Genomic DNA, 20999 nt, shown 5'->3' with positions numbered 1-20999 from the left:
TCCCACAGATTTGGACTGCATTCCCTTTAGCTGTAAACCTCTGCTTCCAGTACTTCCTGCTCACTCCAGCTGGCTGCTGAACATTGTCAGGATCTCATTTTCCTTCTGTAACTGGGAATTAGAACACAGAATAATACAGCACAGGAAGAGGACCTTCAGTCCACCGTGTCTGTGCCGACCACGATGCCAATTCAAAGCATTCCATCATGCCCTATATCCCTTCATTCCCTACATCTTCATGTGCACCATCCGGCTGGCTCTTGAACATTGCTGTTGTATCTGCTCTACCACTTCCCTGGTAATGCGTTCTTATTGCTGACCTACTAATCAATGTAAAAAAATACTTGCCTCCATACTTTAATTTTAAACTTACCCCCTCTCATCTTAAAGCTATGCCCTCCAGTGTTAGATATTTCTATGATGGAAAAAGGTCCGACTGTATCTATAGCTCTCATAATTTTATAAACTTCTATTAGGTCTCCCCTCAGCTTTCACTACTTCAGAGAAAACAACCCAAGTTTGTTCAACCCCTTCTTAGAGCTCAAGCTCTCTAATCTATGCAGCAACCTGGTGAACATTCTCTGCATCTTCTTTGAAGCCTTCACAGCCTTCCTGTAATGGGGCAACCATAGATCCACACAATAATCCAAATGAGACCTAATCAAAACTTTATATATAGTTGCAACACAACCTCACCACTTTCATACTCAACACCCTAACTAACTGAGGGAAGCATTCCAGACACTTTGTTTACTACCCTATCTACTTGCGTTACCACTTTCTGTGGACTGTGACTTGTGAGCTGTGGACTTGTCTCCCATGATCTCTTTGCCCATCAATTGCTACTAAGGGTTTTTAATCTATACTTTTCTATAACATTTGTTCTTCCAAAGTGCAACATCTCGTACTTGTTTGGATTAAACTCCATCTGTCTAAATTTACAACTGGTCTATATCCTACTCAATCCTTGACAACCTTCCTCACCATCCACAATTCCATCAGCTCTACCTCACAATCTACGTCATTATGACCTTGTACTTTATTGTTTACCTGCACTACAGTTTCTCTGTAGCTTTTACACTTTATTCTGCAATGAAATACCTGGACAGGTATTTCCAAAAGTGGGGGAGTCTAGGATCAGAGGGTACAGCTTCAGAATACAAGGACATCCCTTTAGAACAGAGATGAGGAGGAAATTCTTTAGCCCGAGAGAGGTGAATCTGTGTAATACACGGCCACTGACGGCTGTGGAGGTGAGGTGATTGGGTATATCTAAAGAGGAGGTTGATAGGTTCTTGATTACTAAGAGCGTCAAAAGTTACAGAGAAAATGGAGGGGAATTGGGATTGAGAGATATAATAAATCAGCCACGATGAAATGGAGGAGCAGTCTCGATGGACCAAGTAGCATAATTCTGCTTTTGTGTCTTTTGGTGTTAGAAACATAGAAAACCTACAGCACAATACATGTCCTTACCTGAGAAATTACCTAGGGTTACCCATAGCCCTCTATTTTTCTGAGCTCCATATACCTGTCCAGGAGTGCCTTATAAGACCCTATCGTATCCGCCTCCACCACCGTCGCCGGCAGCCCATTCCACACACTCACCACGCTCTGTGTAAGAAACTTATCCCTGATATCTCCTCTGTACCGAATGTTATTAATGTTTTAACTTATTCTACCTGAATACACTGTGCAATGAATTGATCTGTATGAACAAAAAGCAAGGTAAGGGTTTCACTGTGTCTAAGTAAATGAGACAATAATAAACCAATTCCAATTTTTGTGTCACCTACAAGCTTACTAATCAGCCCAGCTATAATTACAGCTAAATTGATAATTAGAATTTGCTGCTTGCACAGGGCAAGGATACAAAGGCTCTCCTCTTAGATGTTGAGAGAGCAGAAATGGTAAATACTGTATAACAAGGGGGATCCATTTGTGCAGAGGAATTAGAATTAGTTAAAAGTTAAAGTACTTCTAGATAAGGTAGATAGGCAGTAACAGCTTAAAAGCAAAATACAATTAATACTGGAAATCTTACAAAATAATCTTCAGAAGGAATACTCCTCCAATAGAGGAACTCACAGAGCAACATAAATACTTAAGACCAACGTCCTTTTATTAGAATTCCAGGTTTATTCAGTTCTGAGGATGGATCGGTGGTTTGAAACATTAACTTTAATTTTCTCTCCACAGATGCTGCCATCAACCTTCAACCATCAGGCTCTGGAACCAGTGCGGGTGACTTCCTCACTTCAACTCTGAGCGGATTCCACAACCTATGGAGTTGCCTTCAAGGACTCTAAAACTCATCTTCTCACTATTACTTATTAACTATTTATTATTATTATTTGTTTTTTTTTTGTATTTACACAGTTTATTTTCTTTTGCCCATTGGTTGCTTGTCAGTCTTGCATGCAGATTATCATTGATTCTACAGTATTTCTTTGTTCTACTCTGAATGCCCACAAGGGTAAAATATGTGACATACACGCACTTTGATAACAAATTTACTTTGAATTTTGGCTTATCAAGCACTTCCAGCAATTTGTGTTTACCAATAAATCTTAGCAAAGGTTTTCAACCCCAAATCTTTACAATCTGGAAGATTTGCTGGTTGGCTGCCCTATAGTAGAACAGGGATCTCAAAGATAACTTCTCAAAATGGAACTATTGATTTCATTTACAACAGATTTAATTTTTAAGTTTGCTTTGTTTTGTACAAACAATCTCTCCTGGAAAATTTCTACTGCTGAATATAATTTATTCAAAGATAAACCTACCTGCAATTGCACTTGAAAACAAGCCCAATGCATGCGTGTCATCCACCCATTTGATATCAAATCCTTTCTTCCTACCAAAAAAAATAGCACATTTGCAAAGAAGAATTAGACATTTGTTAAAAATCAAATGTATTGGGAGATGCAGAGAGACGGAATGCCCACTGGCAGCATTTGGCTGAGCTACATTGATTACTAACTGCCAAATGTTGGCCTTTGTGTGTATTTACTTATTTTAATAAGAATGTGTTAGAGATGGAGAAATTAGAATTTTGCATTTGGGTAAAGGACAGAATTGGCTTAGTCATGTAAATTGCCTCTTGCTGCCTTGGTAAAGTAGCCAACACAATGAAACACCCTATTCAGAATCAGAATCAAGTTTAACATCACTGATATATAGTAACGTACAAAGGATTTAGGCACATATATATAGCTAGGATGCCTAAGAGTTTTGCAAAGCACTGTAGTCATTTTATGTGTGGCACTGTGCTGCTGCAAAAAACACACTGCATATGCGAGTGATAATAAACCTGATTCTGATATGGGTCTTTTATGGACTGAGAGTGGGAAGGGGGCAGGGAGAGGGGAACCACATTGGGAAAAGAGGAAGGGAAAGGGGAGAGTAGGGGAAACATCAGAGAGACATTCTATAATGATCAATAAACCAAATGTTTGGAATCAAATGACCTTGGATGGTGTTTCTGGGCTGGGTGTGTCTGCAACCCTCCCCACACCCATGGCACTCTTTCTCTGTTACCTGTCCCACACCCCTCCCACAGCACCCCACCCTCACCATTCCCAACATCCTTTGCTCCCGCCAGATTTAGAAACTCGCTCTCCACTCCACATTGACAAATACAATACTGTGCAGAAGTATTGGGAGCCTAGCTATATATATATATATATATATATATATACACACACACGTGCCTCAGACATTTGCACAGTACCATTTGTCACAAAACTTGTTTTTTGTGACAGTAGTGCCTTGTAATATGGAACAATAAAAACATGATAAATTATAATAAGGAATATATAATATATTAAAAATAAATGAAATTAATAGTACAAGAGAGCAAAAATAGACAAAGAAGTGAGGTAGTGTACATGGGTTTATTGTCCTTTCAGAAATCTGATAGCGGTGGGAAGAAGCTGTTTCTAAAATGTTGAGTGCATGTCTTCAGGTTCACTCGGGACATCCTCTCTTCTCTCTTCCTCTCCCTCCCATCAGGCAGAAGATACAAACGCCTGAAAGTACCTATTACCAGGTCAAAGACAGTCTCTACCCTTCTGTTATAAGACTATTGAAGTATCATTAAGATAGACTGTTGACTTTACAATTTCCCGCATTATAACTTTGCACCTTACTGCATGCACTTGTTCTGTAACTTGCACTTTATTTGGCACTCTGATATTGCTTTACCTTGAACAATAGTAACTCTGCAGCCTCACGCAAGAAGTAATAGAACAGAGGAGAAATTGGAAGGTCAGCAGAGTATAGGGTCCTGTGCCCATGGAAGAAAACTAGAAAGATAGAGGGGAAAGTGTGGGAGGCCGAGGGGAATGGGAAGGGGGAAAGTGAGAAAGGGAGGAGGAGGGGAGACGGATGGGAGGGGGAAAAGAGTGGGGGAAGAAGGGGGAAGGGGAATAAGAGGGGAAGAGGGAAGGGGAAGAAGGGGAGAGGGAGAAAGAGGAAGAGGGGTGGAAGAGGGGAAGAAGGGGAGAAGGGAAGGGGTGAAGGGGAGAGAGGGAGTGATAAGGGGGTGGGGGTGGGAGGGGGTTAGGGGTTGAGAGGGTGAGGGGGGTTAGGGGTTGAGGGAGGGGGAGAAGGGGGTAGGGGTTGAGAGGGTGAAAGGGGGAGAGAGGGGAAGAGAGGAGCAGGGAGGGAAAGGGGAGGGGGAGGGGGAGGGGGAGAGAAAGGGGGAGGCAGGGGAGAGAGGGGGAAGGAGCAAGAAAACAATTTAGCCTCAAAAACTGTAAATAAATAAATTGATTTATTATTGTCACACAGACCAACGTAAAACTTGCCTTGCATGCTGTTCATAAGGATTAATTCATTAAAGAGGTAGATTGAGGTGGTACAAGGAAAAACTTAACAGAATTCAGAACAATATGTTACAGGTACAGAGAAAGCACAGTGCAGGCAGACGAGGTGCAAAAACCCTATGAGGTAGTTGTAAGGTCAAGGGATCCACCTTGTTGTGCTAGGAGATTTCAGTAGTTTTGTAGCAGTGGGATAGAGCCTGGTGATACATGCTTTTAGACTTTTTTTTATCTTCTGTTTGATGGGAGGGGAAGAAAGAATATCCAGGATGGGTGGCTCTTTTATTTTGTTTGCTGCTTTACTGAGGCAGTGAGAAGTCCACGGAGGGGAAAGTTGCTGAGCTGTATCCACAACTCTTTGCAGTTTCTCGTGGTCATGGGCTGAGCAGTGCCCGTACCAGCTATAAAGAGTGAAGCAAATGGAGATCAGTCTTCATTCTCTACGTGGGTGGGGTGGTGGAGGAGGCACAGAAGTAGCTTTGGAATTGCTCCTCTGCATCTTGAATCTATCTTTAATGATGCTGGAGCACTGTTGATCCACTAGAACAATATACAATGTACTTGATAAGACAACAGTATACAGACAAAACAGAAGAAAGCGTAACATTAACTCAAATAAAAATCATATTTCATAAGCAACAGATGTGAAGTTGAGTATTTAACAATAGCTAGATACACTCCCCATGTACTATGGAATCAAAAAACAGATTCTCTTCCCTCTAACAGAAATATAACAGTGAAACACTGCCATTGCAATGAATCTCGTTACTAATGTAATGGTATAATTACAAGGTGTTTAGAAATTAATTTTGCACAACTGAATACTGGATTTACAATCCCTGTTTATAATTCAAGTAAAAGTGGGGAGCACACAATGCAGCTTGATTAGGAAGTCAGAACTGGGTTTATATAGCACCTTATCAACACTCAAAATCACTTCACACTGAATAACTTTGAAGTCAGTTGCAGCTGTTTAGTGCATGGCAGTATTCCACAGAATAACAAGCAAACTATTTTTGGTTTAGCTGGTGAGAAAATCATTCTGTTCAGAGAATTAAGATAACTTTTTGCTCTGTATAATAACACCATGAGATGTAGGAGCAAAATTAGGTTATTCAGCCCATCCAGCCTGCTCCATCATGGCTGATTTCTTAACCCTCTCAACTCCATTCTCTTGCTTTCTCCTCATAAACTTTGATGCTCTAACTAATCAAGAACTTATCAACCTCCACCTTAAATATACCCAATGGCTCAGTCTTTGGTTAAAGAAATTCTTCCTCATCTCTGTACTAGAAGGACGTCCATGTATTCTGAGGCTGCGCCTTTTGGATTTAAACTCTGCCTGTAGGAAACATCCTCTCTACATCCACTCTCTATAGGCTTTTCAATATTCAATAGGTTTCAATGAGATCCTCCTTCATTTTCAAAACACCAGCAAGCAGATGCCCAGAGCCATCAAATGCTACTCATATATTAACCCTTTCATTCCCAGGATTATTCTAGTAAACCTGCTCTGGACTCTTTTCAATACCAGCACATCCTTTCTTCGATAAGGGGCCCAGAACCGCCCACAATACTCCAAGTGCGGTCTGACCAATGCCTTATAAAGGCTGTATTAAATGATACATTTTTGAGATTGGATGTAGAAAACGGGGTGCTAGATTTCTTGTTTCAATCTAAGAATTTGATCTTTGACAATGGAGAAAGAAGATGCTGGATTCTGGAGCAACAAACGGTCTGCCAGAGGAATGTAATGGTTCAAACAGCCTCTGTGCGAGGAAAGGAACTGTCGAGAGTTTGGGTCAAAACCTTTTATGCTGACCTTTTTCCCTCTCCACTCTGTCCTGATGCAGAATTTCAACCCAAAATGTTAGCTGCTCCTTTCCTTCCACAGATGCTGCTCAACCCACTGAGTTGTACTAGCTGTTTGAAGATCTTGGACAATGTATGTTGCCATAGCTCAGCCATGAACTTGGTGAGGGTCTTAAAAGCAGCACAATTTTCTCCATCTACCAATGACATTTCACACTGGAATTTTAATCTCAATTACCAAGAAAAGAATTTTAAGCACAATGGATACGTTACCAAACTTGCGTGTAATGTTGCACAGCTAAGTTAACAATCTCTGCAGGTCATGAAGGTGAGCACTAATGAAGGATGTCAATCAATTCACGTACGTCATCTTGCATTGAACCTTATGCTTCTCTCCCTCACTGCAGCCAGAAGGCCTGATTGCTTTGCCTACAGTACCTAACCAGGCATTCTCAGTATTAATCATTATTTGTGCTTGCTGACATTAGAGCTGTTGGCATTTACAGGTTACCTTCACGTCTCCTTGTTTGTGTTTTAACTTGAAAAAAATGTTTCTGGACTAAACGTCAGCTTTTCACATATCGACCTCTCGATAAGGTCCCCTATGATTACAGATTCTTGGAAGGTTTTGAAAACTACTTATAGTCATAGAGGAATACAGCATGGATAGAGGCTCCTTGGCCCAACCAGTCCATAACGACCCTGGCACCCACCCAGCTAGTTTTAATTTCCTGCATTTGGCCCACATCATCCAGGATCCTCCCATTCATATACATATCCAAGTGGTTTTTTAAAAAAATGGTACTATTATACCTACCTCAACCACTTCCTCTGGTAGCTCATTCCATATTCTCGCCACCCTCTGAATTATCCTCAGGACCCTTTCTTTCCACTCTTATCCTAAACTTAAGGCCCCTAGTTTGGATTCGATTGTTACCATCCACCCTATCTATGCATCTTATAAATTTAAATACTACTCTACTTATGGATGGGTAAGTGGATGATGAGGGCTATGTTCCATGTACATGGGACTAGGCAGAAAAACAGTTCAGCATGGACTGTATGGGTGAAGGGCTTGTTTCTGTGCTGCAGTGCACTAGGACTTAGAAGTTGCTCTTCATACTCCTATGTTGCAAGGCCACCTTCTCCCTACAACTCAGGTGCTCTAGTCCTGGCAACATCCAGTTAAATTATGTCTTGTCTATAACATGGTGACCAAAACTGTACAAGTGTGGCTAACTGACCACTTATAGAGCTGCAACATTTTCTTGTAATTCACTTAATTCTATCTGTGTATTGTGGGAAGTGGTGGAGGGTTAATGGAAGCTAGGTTAGGGACATCTTTAAAATAGAGCAAGTGTGTGCCAGTACACTTTACAGTGTACCCTGCAATGGAACAGCAATCAGTGCAATAAATGATGACTAGTATATTTCTGGTCAAAGGAGTATATCGGCTCTGTTATGAATATTTACTGATAATTGCACAGGCATAGCGAAAATCATTTAGTGAGATTGATGGACATCAAGAAAGAATTGGAAAGGACAGAATTTGGTTTTGTGTGCAGCCTTCCACAAAGCAGCTATGAAAATTGCTATATTGTCAAAAAGAAAAACCACTTGTTTGAGAAAGAATGTAACTTAGGACATGAAAAAAAATCTCTAGTGTAAGTTTAATAAAGGAAGCTCTTTGACTTTGCATATTGCTTTGTTCAGCAGAGATGCAAAAGGTCATCTTAAACCAAGAAATGCTTGCTTGTGTGTTGAATGTACAAGGTAACAAAATAACCCAAGGTCCTTTATCGTGCTAACTGACAAGTGAGGTAAACAACACTTGAGGTATAATAATTTAAAGAATATTTAAGAAGATGCACAAGGGTATTTCAGAGATGGTGAACAGCTGGTTGTAAAGTGAAGCTAATTGCACTACAAGTTAATCAACTTTTAAGGTGATTAACTTAAACCCAACTGGTTCTCTGTGCACTTCAGGGAGAGGTTCCTAACTGAACACAATCTGTTAAAAGCTGAACTCCAACTCTACTGTACATGGAATCGCACGTCTCAGCCTGGAAGAAAATAAAAAATTATCTATTGTATTTACACAGAAGAATGAATTTTCAGAGCTGCAATGTTACAGCCATGAAAATTCAGATTCATTTATTTATCACACGTACATGGAAACATGCAGTAAAATGCATCATTTGTGTTAACAATCAACACAACCTAAGGATGTGCTGGCCAACATAGCATGTCACATGGCTTGACAGAACAACACTGAACACAACAAGCAATAGAAAACCAACAGCAAAAGCTAGCTCCTTTCCTCCCTCTTATCCACACCCACAGTCTTCCTGCTCCAGGAGGGCAGTCTCCGGGCCTTTATCTTCAGACAACGGGCTTCTGATTCCCCAGTGGACTCCAGACTCAAAGTCCCAGAGCTTCAGCCGTTGTGCTTTGACTTCCGTACTTCCAATAGACTTTCCTGTATTGATCATTGGTATTGACCCTATAACTAATTGATGATGCAACTCTGAACTCCAGGCCTGCAATTCCAAACTCCACTGCCGAGGGGAATGTGGGAGCCAATACCTGCACACCATGATTCTAGACATAAAAATCTGTTTCAGAAGGACTGATTGAGTGATTAATTATATACGGATCTGAAAAGAATGATGGAGTTTCACAGCATAGAAACTAGCTCTTTGGCCCCATCACATCTACGTTGACCATCCATATAGAAGCTATCTGCAGTGATCCCATTTACTAGCATTGGTCTGTAGCCTTCTATGCTGTGCCAATTTAAATTCTCATCAAGATTATTCTCAAACAACACAATCCAGCTGTGTTCTGAGTGAAAATGTTCTTCCTCAGATCTTCTCTAAATACCTTCTCCCTAAATGTATATCTTCTAGCTTCATATAACTCTGCCAAGTTGAAATGTTTTCCACTTATCTGACCTATGCCTTTCATAATTTTGTGTACCCATTCGATCTTCCCTTAACCTTCACCTTAGGCCTTATAACCCTGTTGTTATTAGACTACTAAATATTTCCCTATCATGATAAAATGGACTCTTGACCACACAATCTACCTCTTTATGGCCTTGCACCACATTGTCTACCTCCACTGCACTATCTTTGTAACTACTGCAGTACCTTTCTTCTGCATCCAATTACTGTTTTACCTTGCTCCACCTCAACACATTATGTAATGAATTGATCTGTATGAACAATAAGCAAGACAAGCTTTTCACTGTACCTCAATAGGAAGAAGATGGCAGCGGCAAACAATGCTACCACAGGTGACATCCTCTTGATGGTCCACAAAACTGTTTCTTTCACTTCTTTAACATCTTCTTTTTCTTTCAAATGTGGTTCTGGTATTGTTGGGAGTCTGTAATCTACAGTTTGATGATGTGTTTTCAGGCAGATTAAGTAATCTGGCTCTTTGCTGTCTCTGAGAAGATCCTGGGAGGCGAGCAGCCTTGAGGCCAAGAAACTAAGAGCCCATAATCGACTCCATTTCTCACTAATTAAAACAGCAAGGAAGATCGAAAACATCGAGGCGAGTGCAGAAGGCGAGTGAGCGTTCAGTGCCTTCTACCAGCCTCTCGCTCACTGTTGCCAGAGGAAGTTGTCTGTGTGAGACGATCTCTCTCTCCCTCTCACTCACTCCTCCTGAGGGAAGGGCCCAGCGTTTGAACGGTGTTGATGCTTTCGGAGGATGGTACTGAAGTTCTGATCTGTGATTTGTGGATCGGACTATAGTTCCTGGTTGCTCCTTTTCCTGTTGCTATTTTGTGCAACTTTGAACTGAGGCAGCCTGCAGATAATGAACACTGAGCTGAATTGAATATGGACTCTTTGGAATTTGTGTTTTATTTTCTGTGTTTTCGCTCATTCTTTCTTTCTTGTCATTTGCGCGATTTTTTTGCGCGTTGTGTTTTGGGGGGGGGGTTTGATGTTCTTGATGCTGTTGCGCAGATTGTTTTTGTTTGGGGGTGGAGAGGTTGATGTTTTTCTTTGAAAAGGTTCCATGGTTTTCTTTGCTTTGTGGCTGTCTGTGGGAAGACGAATCTCAGGGTTGTATACTGCATACATAGTTTGATAATAAATGTACTTTGAATCCTTTAGATCCTACGTGACAATAATAAAAGCAATACTAATTCTACTCCGAGGAAAGTACCAATCCCTCCTGCAAACTGAAAGGCTTCATTGCAAGGATGATTATAGTGAAATTCTTCTCTGCTTATTCAAGGTGGGATCTGCACTTACATCTGTATAAAATAATGAGAGGTCTAGATCCATGGTGGATATTGTCGCAAAGCCAGGCAAGGGGGCTAATGATATGGAGGCAAGTGGGTACATGGATTCAATAGTTCAATTTAGTATCAGAGAACGTATACATTATACAACCTGAAATTCTTGTTCTTCGCAGACATCTACGAAAACAGAAGAATATCCCAAAGAATGAGCGACAGTAAAAACAGAACCCCAAAGCTCCCTACTTCCCCATCCCACACACAAACAACAGTAGAGCAACGGCCTCCCCCTCCCCACTTCTTTCAGCAAAAAAACATCAGCACCCTCCACCCACCCACCTCCACCCTCCACCCACCAAGCAAGCAACAGCAAAGCCTCCATGATCTACAGTACAACAAAAAACTAATCATTCATCCGACAGAGTACAGATACTCTGACTGAATAGTGGAAGAGAGGAATGGCCACTGTAGATGTAGAATATAGAAGTCTGGGAAGCCTAAACAGCACAAACAGGAAGGGTTTATCTTCCTTACCAGAGATTTGCTGAACCTTTTGCTCTTCTCTGAAAGAGTTCCTTTACTATCAGCATTGAACATAAGTGGATCCAGATTCAGATTTATTTATCAGGAGGCTTGTCAAGAAGGTTTATTAGCTCGGCATTCAGGATGAGGTAGCAAATTGGATTAGGCATTGACTTTGTGGGAGAAGCCAGAGAGTGCTAGTAGAGGGTTGCCTCTGTCACTGGAGGCCTGTGACAAGTGGTGTGCTGCAGGGGACGGTGCTGGGTCCTTTGTCATCTATATCAATGATCTGGATGATAATGTGGTTAACTAGATCGGCAAATTTGCAGAATGCACCAAAACTGGGGTTGTAGTGGTCAGTGAGGAAGGATATCATGGTTTGCAGAGGGATCTGCATAAGCTGGAAATATGGGATGAAAAATGCAGACCAGTGTGAGGTGTTGCACTTTGGTAGGACTAACCAGGGTAGGTCTTACACAGTGAACGGTAGGGCACTGAGGAGTGTGGTAGAACAAAGTGATCATATTCATTGAAAGTGGTGTCACAGGTTGATAGGGTCATAAAGAAAGCTTTTGGCACACTCGCCTTCATAAATCAATGTAATGAGGACAAGAGATGGGATGTTGAAGTTGTATAAGATGTTGGCGAGGCCTAATTTGGAGTATTGTGTTGGGTATAGATATGGTAAATGCAAGCAGATTTTTTTCCACTGAGGTTGGGTGGGCTACAACCCGAGGTCATGCGTTAAGGGTGAAAGGTGAAAAGTTTAAGAGGAACATGAAGGGAAACTTCTTCACTCAGAGGGTCGTGTTGAATGAGTTGCCAGCGCAAGTGGTGCATATAAGCTCGATTTCAATGTTTAAGAGAAGTTAGGATAGTTACATGGATAGTAGGGATATGGAGGGCTAGGTCAATGGGAGTAAACAGCTTAAATGGTTTTAGCATGGACTAGATGGGCCAAAAGATCTGTTTCTGCACTATACGTTTGTATGACTGTATGTACATCGAATCATACAGTGAAATGCAACGTTTGCATTAACAACCAACACAATGGTCTCAGACTGATAAGTATATTGTATGGTAAAGAAGATGTACATCATACTTGCTTTTATCAGTTGGAGCATTGAGTATAAAAGTTGGTAAGTCATATTTCAGTGATATAAATCTTTGGTTAGGCCACCTTTTGTATGTCATGTGTGATTCTGTTCTGAATTACCGGAAAGATGTGGAGGTTTTGGAAAAGGTGCAGAAGAGGTTTTGCAGCCCCGTTTAGAGTATTTCTGCTATGAGGATAGAAAAACTTAATCTGTTTTTTTCTCTCTGGAACATCAGAGGCTGCTAGACTACCTGATAAAAGATTATAAACTTCTGTGAGGTATAAATAGGAAATTTAGTCTTGTCCCCCCCCCCCCCCACCTCCCCAGAGTGGAAGTGTCAAATACTAGAGTTCAGGGATTTAAGACCATAAGACATAGAAGCAAAATTAGGCCATTCTGCCCATAGTGTTTGCTCCACCATTCCATTATTTTCCCTCTTCTCAATGCCATTCTCCAGTCTTTTATTCGTAACCTCTGATGTGCTATCACATCAGAGCTTAAGAAGCTATCAATATCCACTTTAAATTTGCCCAACGACTTGGCCTCCACAGCCATCTGTGACAATGAATTCCACAGATTCACCACCCGCTGGCTAAAGAAATTCCTCCTCATCTCTGTTTTAAAGGGGAATTCATCTATTCTGAGAGTGTGTCCTCTGGTCCTAGAAAAAAGGGAGGTGGTGATTAAAGGATATTTACGATTTTTTTTACACAGAGTGATGGCTGCCTGGTACACAGTGCTAGGGGAAGCTGTTGAAGCAGCTTTCATAGTAATATTTAAGAGGCATTTAGACAGACGTATGAAGAGGTGAACAGACCACATGCTGGCAGGTAGTCAGGTTAAATTGGAAGGGCCTGTTCTTGTGCCATACTGTTCTATAATCAGTCAGCTTGGTGAAATGCACAAAGATGAAACCCCCTGGTCAACATAACACAATTGCTCTTAGGCTAATTGAAAAGCCAAAAAACTGTGGATGTTGGACATCTAATATACCCACCGTAAGTGTTGAAGGTAAGCATGCTGTATACCATATTTACCATCTCTCTACTTATGTCCCCAAACTAACAAACATAGTAAAAGAAATACGATGAGGAGGCTTACAGGAGTGAGCTATTTGGTCTGATTGAGTGGTGTCACAACAACAACCTTGCATTCAAAATCAGGTTCAGGTAACTGGCCGTGGACTCCAGGAAGGGGAAGTTGGAGAACCAGTCCTCATCAAGGGGTCAGTAGTGGAAAAGGTGAGCAGCTTCAGGTTCCTGGGTGTCAGCATCTATCTTGGGTCTAACACTTCAATGCAATAAGAAAGAAGCAATCTGGTGTCTCTTGTTTTTAAATCAGATTTCCAGCATCTGTAGCATTTTTAAATATCTTTATTGTGGAACGATGAATTTGTTTTGTTTTCCTAAGTGTCACAATTTGTTTTCCATATTTCCAACATTCACAATATGAATGGGGCAGTGTGAAATTTAATTTTGTTTCTCCCATTTGCTCTTCCTGCAAATCAACTTTGAGTTATTCCCCAGACTTCACCATGTTCACTCCTCAGGCACCATCACTTCCGGCAGTTGGTTTCTACATGTCTTTATCCGATATCACAGACATTCTCTTTCACCTTCTTTTTCTTTTCCCTTTTTGTTCTGAACGTTGTCCAATGGCTAACATTTCCTAGTTCTGAACCTTACCCCATCTTTGCTTCCCAAGACTGAACCTAGTCCTATGTCTAGCTTTCCCTGGTTCTGAATCTTGTCCTATCTCTAACGTTTCCTGGTTCTGAACCTTGTATGGTCTCTAATGTTTTTCAGTTCTGAACCTCACCTCTCTCTAATGTTCTCCAGTTCTGAACCTCACCCATCTCTGATGTCTTCCTTGCCCATCTCTAACATTTCCTATTTCTGAACCTCATCTTGTATCTAACATTTCCCACTTCTGAACCTTGTCCTGTCTCTAACATTTCCCAGTCCTGAACCTTGCCTATCTCTAACCTTTGTGTTGCCCATCTCTAACTAACCTTTGTCTTGTCTATCTCTAACTGTCTCACCCATCTCTAACATTTTCCAGTTCTGAATCTTGTCCTGTCTCTAAGTTTTCTAGGTTCTGAATCTCATTTTGTCTCTAACGCTTCCCAATTCTGAAACTGTAACGTTTCTCTCACTTACGAATATCATCCTGTCTCTTGTGTTTCCTGGTTTCTGAACCTCATCCTGTCTCTAATGTTTTCCGGTTCCAAACCTCACCCTGTCTCTAATGTTTTCTGGTTCTGAACCTCACTTTAAATCTAATATCTTCTCATTCCAAACCTCGTCCTGTCTCTAACATTTTCCAGTTCCAGATCTCATCCTGTCTGTAACATTTTCTGCTTCTGAACCTCGTTCTGTTTCGAACATCTCCCAGTTCTGAACCCTGTCCTGTTTTGAACGTCTCCCAGTTCTGAACCTTGTCCTGTTTTGAACGTCTCCCAGTTTTGAACCCTGTCCTGTTTTGAACGTCTCCCAGTTCTGAACCCTGTCTTGTTTTGAACGTCTCCCAGTTCTGAACCCTGTCCTGTTTTGAACGTCTCCCAGTTCTGAACCCTGTCCTGTTTTGAATGTCTCCCAGTTCTGAACCCTGTCCTGTTTTGAACGTCTCCCAGTTCTGAACCCTATCCTGTTTTGAATGTCTCCCAGTTCTGAACCCTGTCCTGTTTTGAACGTCTCCCAGTTCTGAACCCTATCCTGTTTTGAACGTCTCCCAGTTCTGAACCCTGTCCTGTTTTGAACGTCTCCCAGTTCTGAACCCTGTCCTGTTTTGAACGTCTCCCAGTTCTGAACCCTGTCCTGTTTTGAACGTCTCCCAGTTCTGAACCCTGTCCTGTTTTGAACGTCTCCCAGTTCTGAACCCTGTCCTGTTTTGAACATCTCCCAGTTCTGCACTTTGTCCTGTTTTGAACTTGGCTATGTTTCTCAATTCCGAATGTTACCCTGTCTAACATTTCTCAAATCTGGCCTTGTCCTATTTTTAACTTTTTCCAGTTCTGAATCTTGTCCCTTTCCTGATTCTGGCAAAAGGTCACCACCCTGAAACGTTAGCACTGACTCTCCCAGTAGTGTCTGCCTGGCCTGCTAAGTATTTCCAACAATTTCTGCTTTTGCTCAGAGGACAATATTGCCGAGCTGTGGCCAACTTTAACAATAAAACTAAAACGAGAAGAGTGATATTGGGAGAGTAGAATCATTGGCAAAATCTTTCTGAGTATCATTACATTCCCTAGTAAAAATAATATTGACATTAATGTGAAGCACTGACTGGATTGGGCAGAGACTAATTTGTGACTTGTCAGAATTTCCAGAAATCAAGGCACTAAAGTTAATAAATCAATGGGATAGCCACATCCAAGTGTTTATTTTTAATATTATTACTTTGATAAGCTCTAATGAACAAATCCACCAGATACATTATTATGAAGAAATGAATATTGAGGAACACAGTGGTAGTGTAGTGGGGCATCAGAGTTTGGAGTTCAATCTCAGCGTCTTCTGTAAGGAGTTTGTAAGCCTTCCTCATTGAATGCATGGGTTTCTCCAGGTGCTTTGGTTTCCTCTGACAGTTCAAAGATGTATTGGTTAGTAGGTTAATTGGTCAATGTAAATTGTCCTGTGGTTAGGCTAGGGTTAACTCAGGGGTTGATGTTGGTGAGGTTCAAAGGGCAAGAAGGGCCTATTCCATTTAACACTTCTAAATAAAATATAATTTTCAAGCCATTGCCTAACTTGTGTGAACATGTGAAAAAAATACCACTGTTTGAACTTCTTAACTCTTCGTGTGCTGGAAGTTTTACTGGGTCTGTGAATGCTACCAATGTAAACACTATGTTCAAGGCTCAGTACAATTGTTCTCTACTTTGACTTGAACTTTACAACTGTCTCTATTATATCACTTTAGATGAAGAAAAGTTCAATTTCCAATGCTTTTTTCTTCTAATTTAAAGTTCAAAGTAAATTTATTAACAAAGTACATAGATGTCACCCTGAGATTTATCTCATTGCAGGCATTCACAGTAAACACAAAGTAACATAATAGAATCAATGGAAAAAACTGCACACAAAGTCTGACAAATCTCCAATATGCAAAAGACAACACATTGTGCACATATAAAAAGAAAAAACAAACAAAAAATTATAAATATTTAGACCATGAGCTGTAGAGTCCTTGAAAGTGAGTCTGCGGGGTTATGGAATCAGTTCAGTGCTGTGGTGAGTGAAGTTATCCACTCTTGGTTAGGAGTCTGATGGTTGAGAGGTAATAACTGTTCCTGAACCTGGTGGTGGGTGTCCTGAGGCTCCTGTACCTCCTTCTCGATGGCAACAATGAGAAGAGAGCATAACCTAGAATGGGGGAGGGGGTCCTTGACGACAAATGCTGCTTTTCTGCAACAGCGTTTCATGTAGATTTGCTACTACCATTACTGAGGAAGAAGCAGGGTTAGGGAAATCAGTTAACTAACATGTCTACAATGCCAGGTTCCTTTAATTGAGCTAGAAACAAACTTGAACTTTCTCAATATCATATCTGTGTCAGTAGTTCATACTCTTCAATAATTCCAATCAAAATCACACCAGCTGGTTGAATGAAGAGAAAAGAGAGTTTAGAATTTTACAATTCATTCCCTTCCAAGGATAAAGTGCAGAAGGTGCCAGTCGCTCCATTAACTGCCCAAGTAATATGGGCTTGCTGCTCACCTGGCTAGGCAAGGGTTAGATCTCCAACATTTTGGTCAGAAATACTCATCATTCTGGATGCAACATAAATTAATGAGCCCAGCATTTCATATTTCCTCCTCTCAGCAGCAAACCAGTCAAACATGGAATAATAAATCATCTTCAGGAGATGAATAGCAGATTCACAGAGTCAATATCATTTCTTTTGTAACACAGTATACTGAGACTTCTAAAAATTAGGTTCAAATATTAAAATGTCAGATACTTAATGTCTGTTAAACTCTACATTAATGCAGAATTGCAATGAGGGAACTTTCCTCCAGGATCAATTACCTAGACCTTCAAAAGAATCCACCTTCAAACCTAAACCTGTATTCATTAAAAAAAACTTATACAAAGAACTGCAAGAAGGTACTGATGAAAGCTTTTGCCTCCTGGTTCTAAAATCTACAGTCTAAATGGAAAGTAGATTCATAAAGAAATCTCGGTATTGTGCAAATTAGCACCTAAACACCAAATTATTTCTTATTCAATGTCTATACTGCACCTAACATTCACCCAATTAAAATGGTGAGTGAAGAAGTCACAACCATTATGGAAAAGTAAAATACGATCTATTAGGCTTTCAAATTGGCACAAAGTTGAGAGGAAATATCTGAACCCTCAATTTCCCATAAGATCAGAGAGTGAGACAGAAGTGAGTGAATCGTATACACTTTACAACATCTCAACTGAAATCTGGAACAGGGTCTTGGTGGAGGGGAGTAGTTCAAGGAAGAGTGGAGTAGAATGATAGTGAGAGTGTGAGAGTGTATGCGTGAGTATACATGTATGTGCATTAATGTTTCAGACTTATTGATGCAGTCTCTTGACTCCATCCATGAGAAGTCTATTGAGTCCAGCCTTGCCACCACTCTGGACTGACAAGACCTTTTAGTATAATCCCTACTAAAAGGTCAAAAAGCCTTGGGGTAACATGGGAGTGGACAACTCCAACCATGAATCCATAATCAGAGATGAGGAGGAATTTCTTTCACCAGGGGGAAATGAATCTGTGGAATTCATTGCACTGGACTGCTGTGGCCAATCATTGGATATGCTTAAAGTGAAGGTTGATAGATTCTTGATTAATCAGGGCATTGTGGTTATTTTATTTTATTGGGAGATAGAGCGTAGAACAGACCCTTCTGGCCAATGAGCCGAATTGCCTAGCAACCTACCTATTTAATCCTAGTCTAATCACAGAATAATGCTGAGTTCCTTCAGCAGTTCATTTGCTGATAGAAAAATTAGCACCTGCAAGCTCTTGTGTCTCCAGACTGGACACGGTGTTCACTCTGTGACAATGCTAAGCAAAGCAAAGGAAGCTATATAGCACTTACATGGTCTTTTTTTTAATCAATATTAAAGCTTTTGAACTCATCAATCAAAAGGGACCTGGGACATTCTCCACAAATTTGTCTGCCTACACTTTACCTTCATCTAACGTATGCTGCAATACACCAGCTGAACAGAGAGAAAGATGCTAGAATTTGCTCAAAGTCTCTGTGATGAAGTGCAACATTCCCATTGTACCTTTGAACGTGTTCCTGATCTAATGTACTAAAACAGGAGGATCTTTTGGATGACATTGTGAAAGTTGAGTCTATGCATGAGGAGCACAGAGAAGCACAGAAGAAACACACACTACCACACCTATCTTCCTACTCACCCCATCAAACACTTCCTGACCCGAGTGTGATGAAGTCTGAGGTTCCGATAATATTCTTAATCAATCACCTCAGAAGAGGAGCTGAAGTAATTTTCTGTCCTACACAGTGATAGCATGTTTGGGGAGTGAATTGGTTGGTTGTGGGAAGCAAAATCAACCAGGTCTAGTAAAGCACTAGCTGTGTACTTACTTGAGGAATGAAGATGACCATGGAAACTGGGTACAGCAACAACAGAAGATTCTGAAGATTACTATGAGAATATATAACAGTATAGAAGAGTACAGGCCCTTCGGCCACAATGTTGTGTCTGATCCAAATCTTCCCTCCTACACAGCCCACCATTTCTCATATCCATGTGATTAAAAGTTTCTGAAGTGGCCCAAATTTATCTGCTGCTACCACCACCCCCGCAGTGCGTCCCATGCACTCTGTATAAAAACAACCTACCTTATACATCTCCCCCATACTTTCCCCCAAACACCTTAAAGATATGCCCTCTTATATTAGCCAGTTCTGCCCTGGGAAAGTCTCTGGACATCCACCCCATCTATACCTCTTATCATCTTGTACACTTTTCAAGCTCTGAAGAGCACAAAGGATTTATTGCCTTTGAAATAAACTGGATAACTGTTTTGTACATAGGACACAGCATGAATGATAATATAGTTATGTGTTGCACCACTCCTACACTTGTCACCACTTCCTTTTAATCTAAGTTGTGAAACTTTGCTAAAATGTTGGCTGAAGCAGTCCTCCAGTATGTCATCAGTCTAGCCATCCTTCTACGTGAAATTGCAAAATACCCCTCCGATGGGACCACAACATCCTCACCCACGGGTTTTACCCTGGGCATCACACCAGATGCCCGAGCAGATGCTCCTGTTGAAATTGGTGGCTTGGTTAATTCAGTTAATATTGGAAATAATTAATACAGTAGTAACTGATCACAAAACTTCTGGAATATAAACCAGGATACCTGCTGGGATTAGTGAGCATGTTTTATGAGGAAGATTCAGCAGAATAAAGGAGAATGAGAGGCATACAAGATGATAAGAGGCATTGATCAAGTGGACTGATAGATACTTTCCCTAGGTGAAAATGGCTAACATAAGGTGGCATAATATTAAGGTGATTGGAGGAAAATATCGGGGGAATGTCCATAAGTCCATAAAACATAGAAACACACACAAAGTGCTGGAGGAACTCAGCAGATCAGATTGACGTTTTGGGCTGAGACCCTTGTTCAGGACTGAGAAAATAGGGGGAAGGTGCCAGAATAAAAAGGAGGGGGGAGGGGAAGGAGACTAGCTGGAAGGTGATAGGTGACATAGGAGCAGAATTAGGCCATTTGGCCCATCGAACCTGCTCCGCCATTTCATCATGGCTGATCTATTTCCCTCTGAACTCAATTCTCCTACCTTCTCCCCATAACCTTTCATGTCCTGATTAATCAAGAAACCATCAACTTCCACCTTAAATACACCCATCTGCCTAGCTTCCACAGCCGCCTGTAGCAACACATTCCACAGCTTCACCCTCTGGCTAAAGAAATTCCTCCTCATCTCCATTTTAAGTGGACATCTTTCTAGTCTGAGGCTGTTCCCTCTGGTCCTAGATCTGCACCCAACATAGAAAACATCCTTTCCACATTCACTTTATCTAGGCTGCTGAACATTCAACAGGTTTCAATGAGATCCCTCCTCATTCTTATAAATTCCAGCGAGTAATGGTCCAGAGTCATCAATTGCTCCTCATTCGATACGCCTTTCATTTTTGTGAACCTCCTCTGAATCTTCTCCAATGTAGACACATCCTTTCTGAAATAAGGGGCCCAAATCTGCTCACAATACTTTAAGTGAGGAGGCCTCACCAGTATCTTACAACACCTCAGCACCACATCTTTGTTTTTATATTCTGTTCCTCTCGAAATGACTGCTAACATTGCTTTTACCTTCCTCACCACTGACACAACCTGCATTTTAACCTTTAGAAAATCTAGCACGAGGACTCCCAAGCTCCTTTGTACTTTGGATAATTGAATATTCTCCCCGTTTAGAAAATAGTTAATGCTTTTA

General features: G+C 41.0%; 1 protein-coding gene across 7 annotated transcripts in view; it reads right to left on the bottom strand.

The window, feature by feature from the left end:
• r3hcc1l (R3H domain and coiled-coil containing 1-like) overlaps positions 1–20999 on the bottom strand; it is a 315233-nt gene that overhangs the window by 139624 nt on the left and 154610 nt on the right. For 3 of the 7 annotated variants that reach the window (XM_073027035.1, XM_073027037.1, XM_073027036.1), the window contains one exon: positions 2787–2857. The exons of 1 other annotated variant lie outside the window; for it this stretch is intronic. In XM_073027035.1, the coding sequence (XP_072883136.1) occupies positions 2787–2857 (71 nt within the window). Of the gene's footprint in view, positions 1–2786; positions 2858–10192; positions 10458–10600; positions 11077–13575; positions 13806–20999 lie in introns of those variants that run through there. 3 more of the 7 variants (XM_073027040.1, XM_073027038.1, XM_073027039.1) reach the window with 3 other exon arrangements.

Source organism: Hemitrygon akajei, chromosome 23 (genome assembly GCF_048418815.1).
Source record: "Hemitrygon akajei chromosome 23, sHemAka1.3, whole genome shotgun sequence".
Taxonomy (NCBI): Eukaryota; Metazoa; Chordata; class Chondrichthyes; order Myliobatiformes; family Dasyatidae; genus Hemitrygon; species Hemitrygon akajei.
This window is presented reverse-complemented; position numbering and strand designations above follow the sequence as displayed.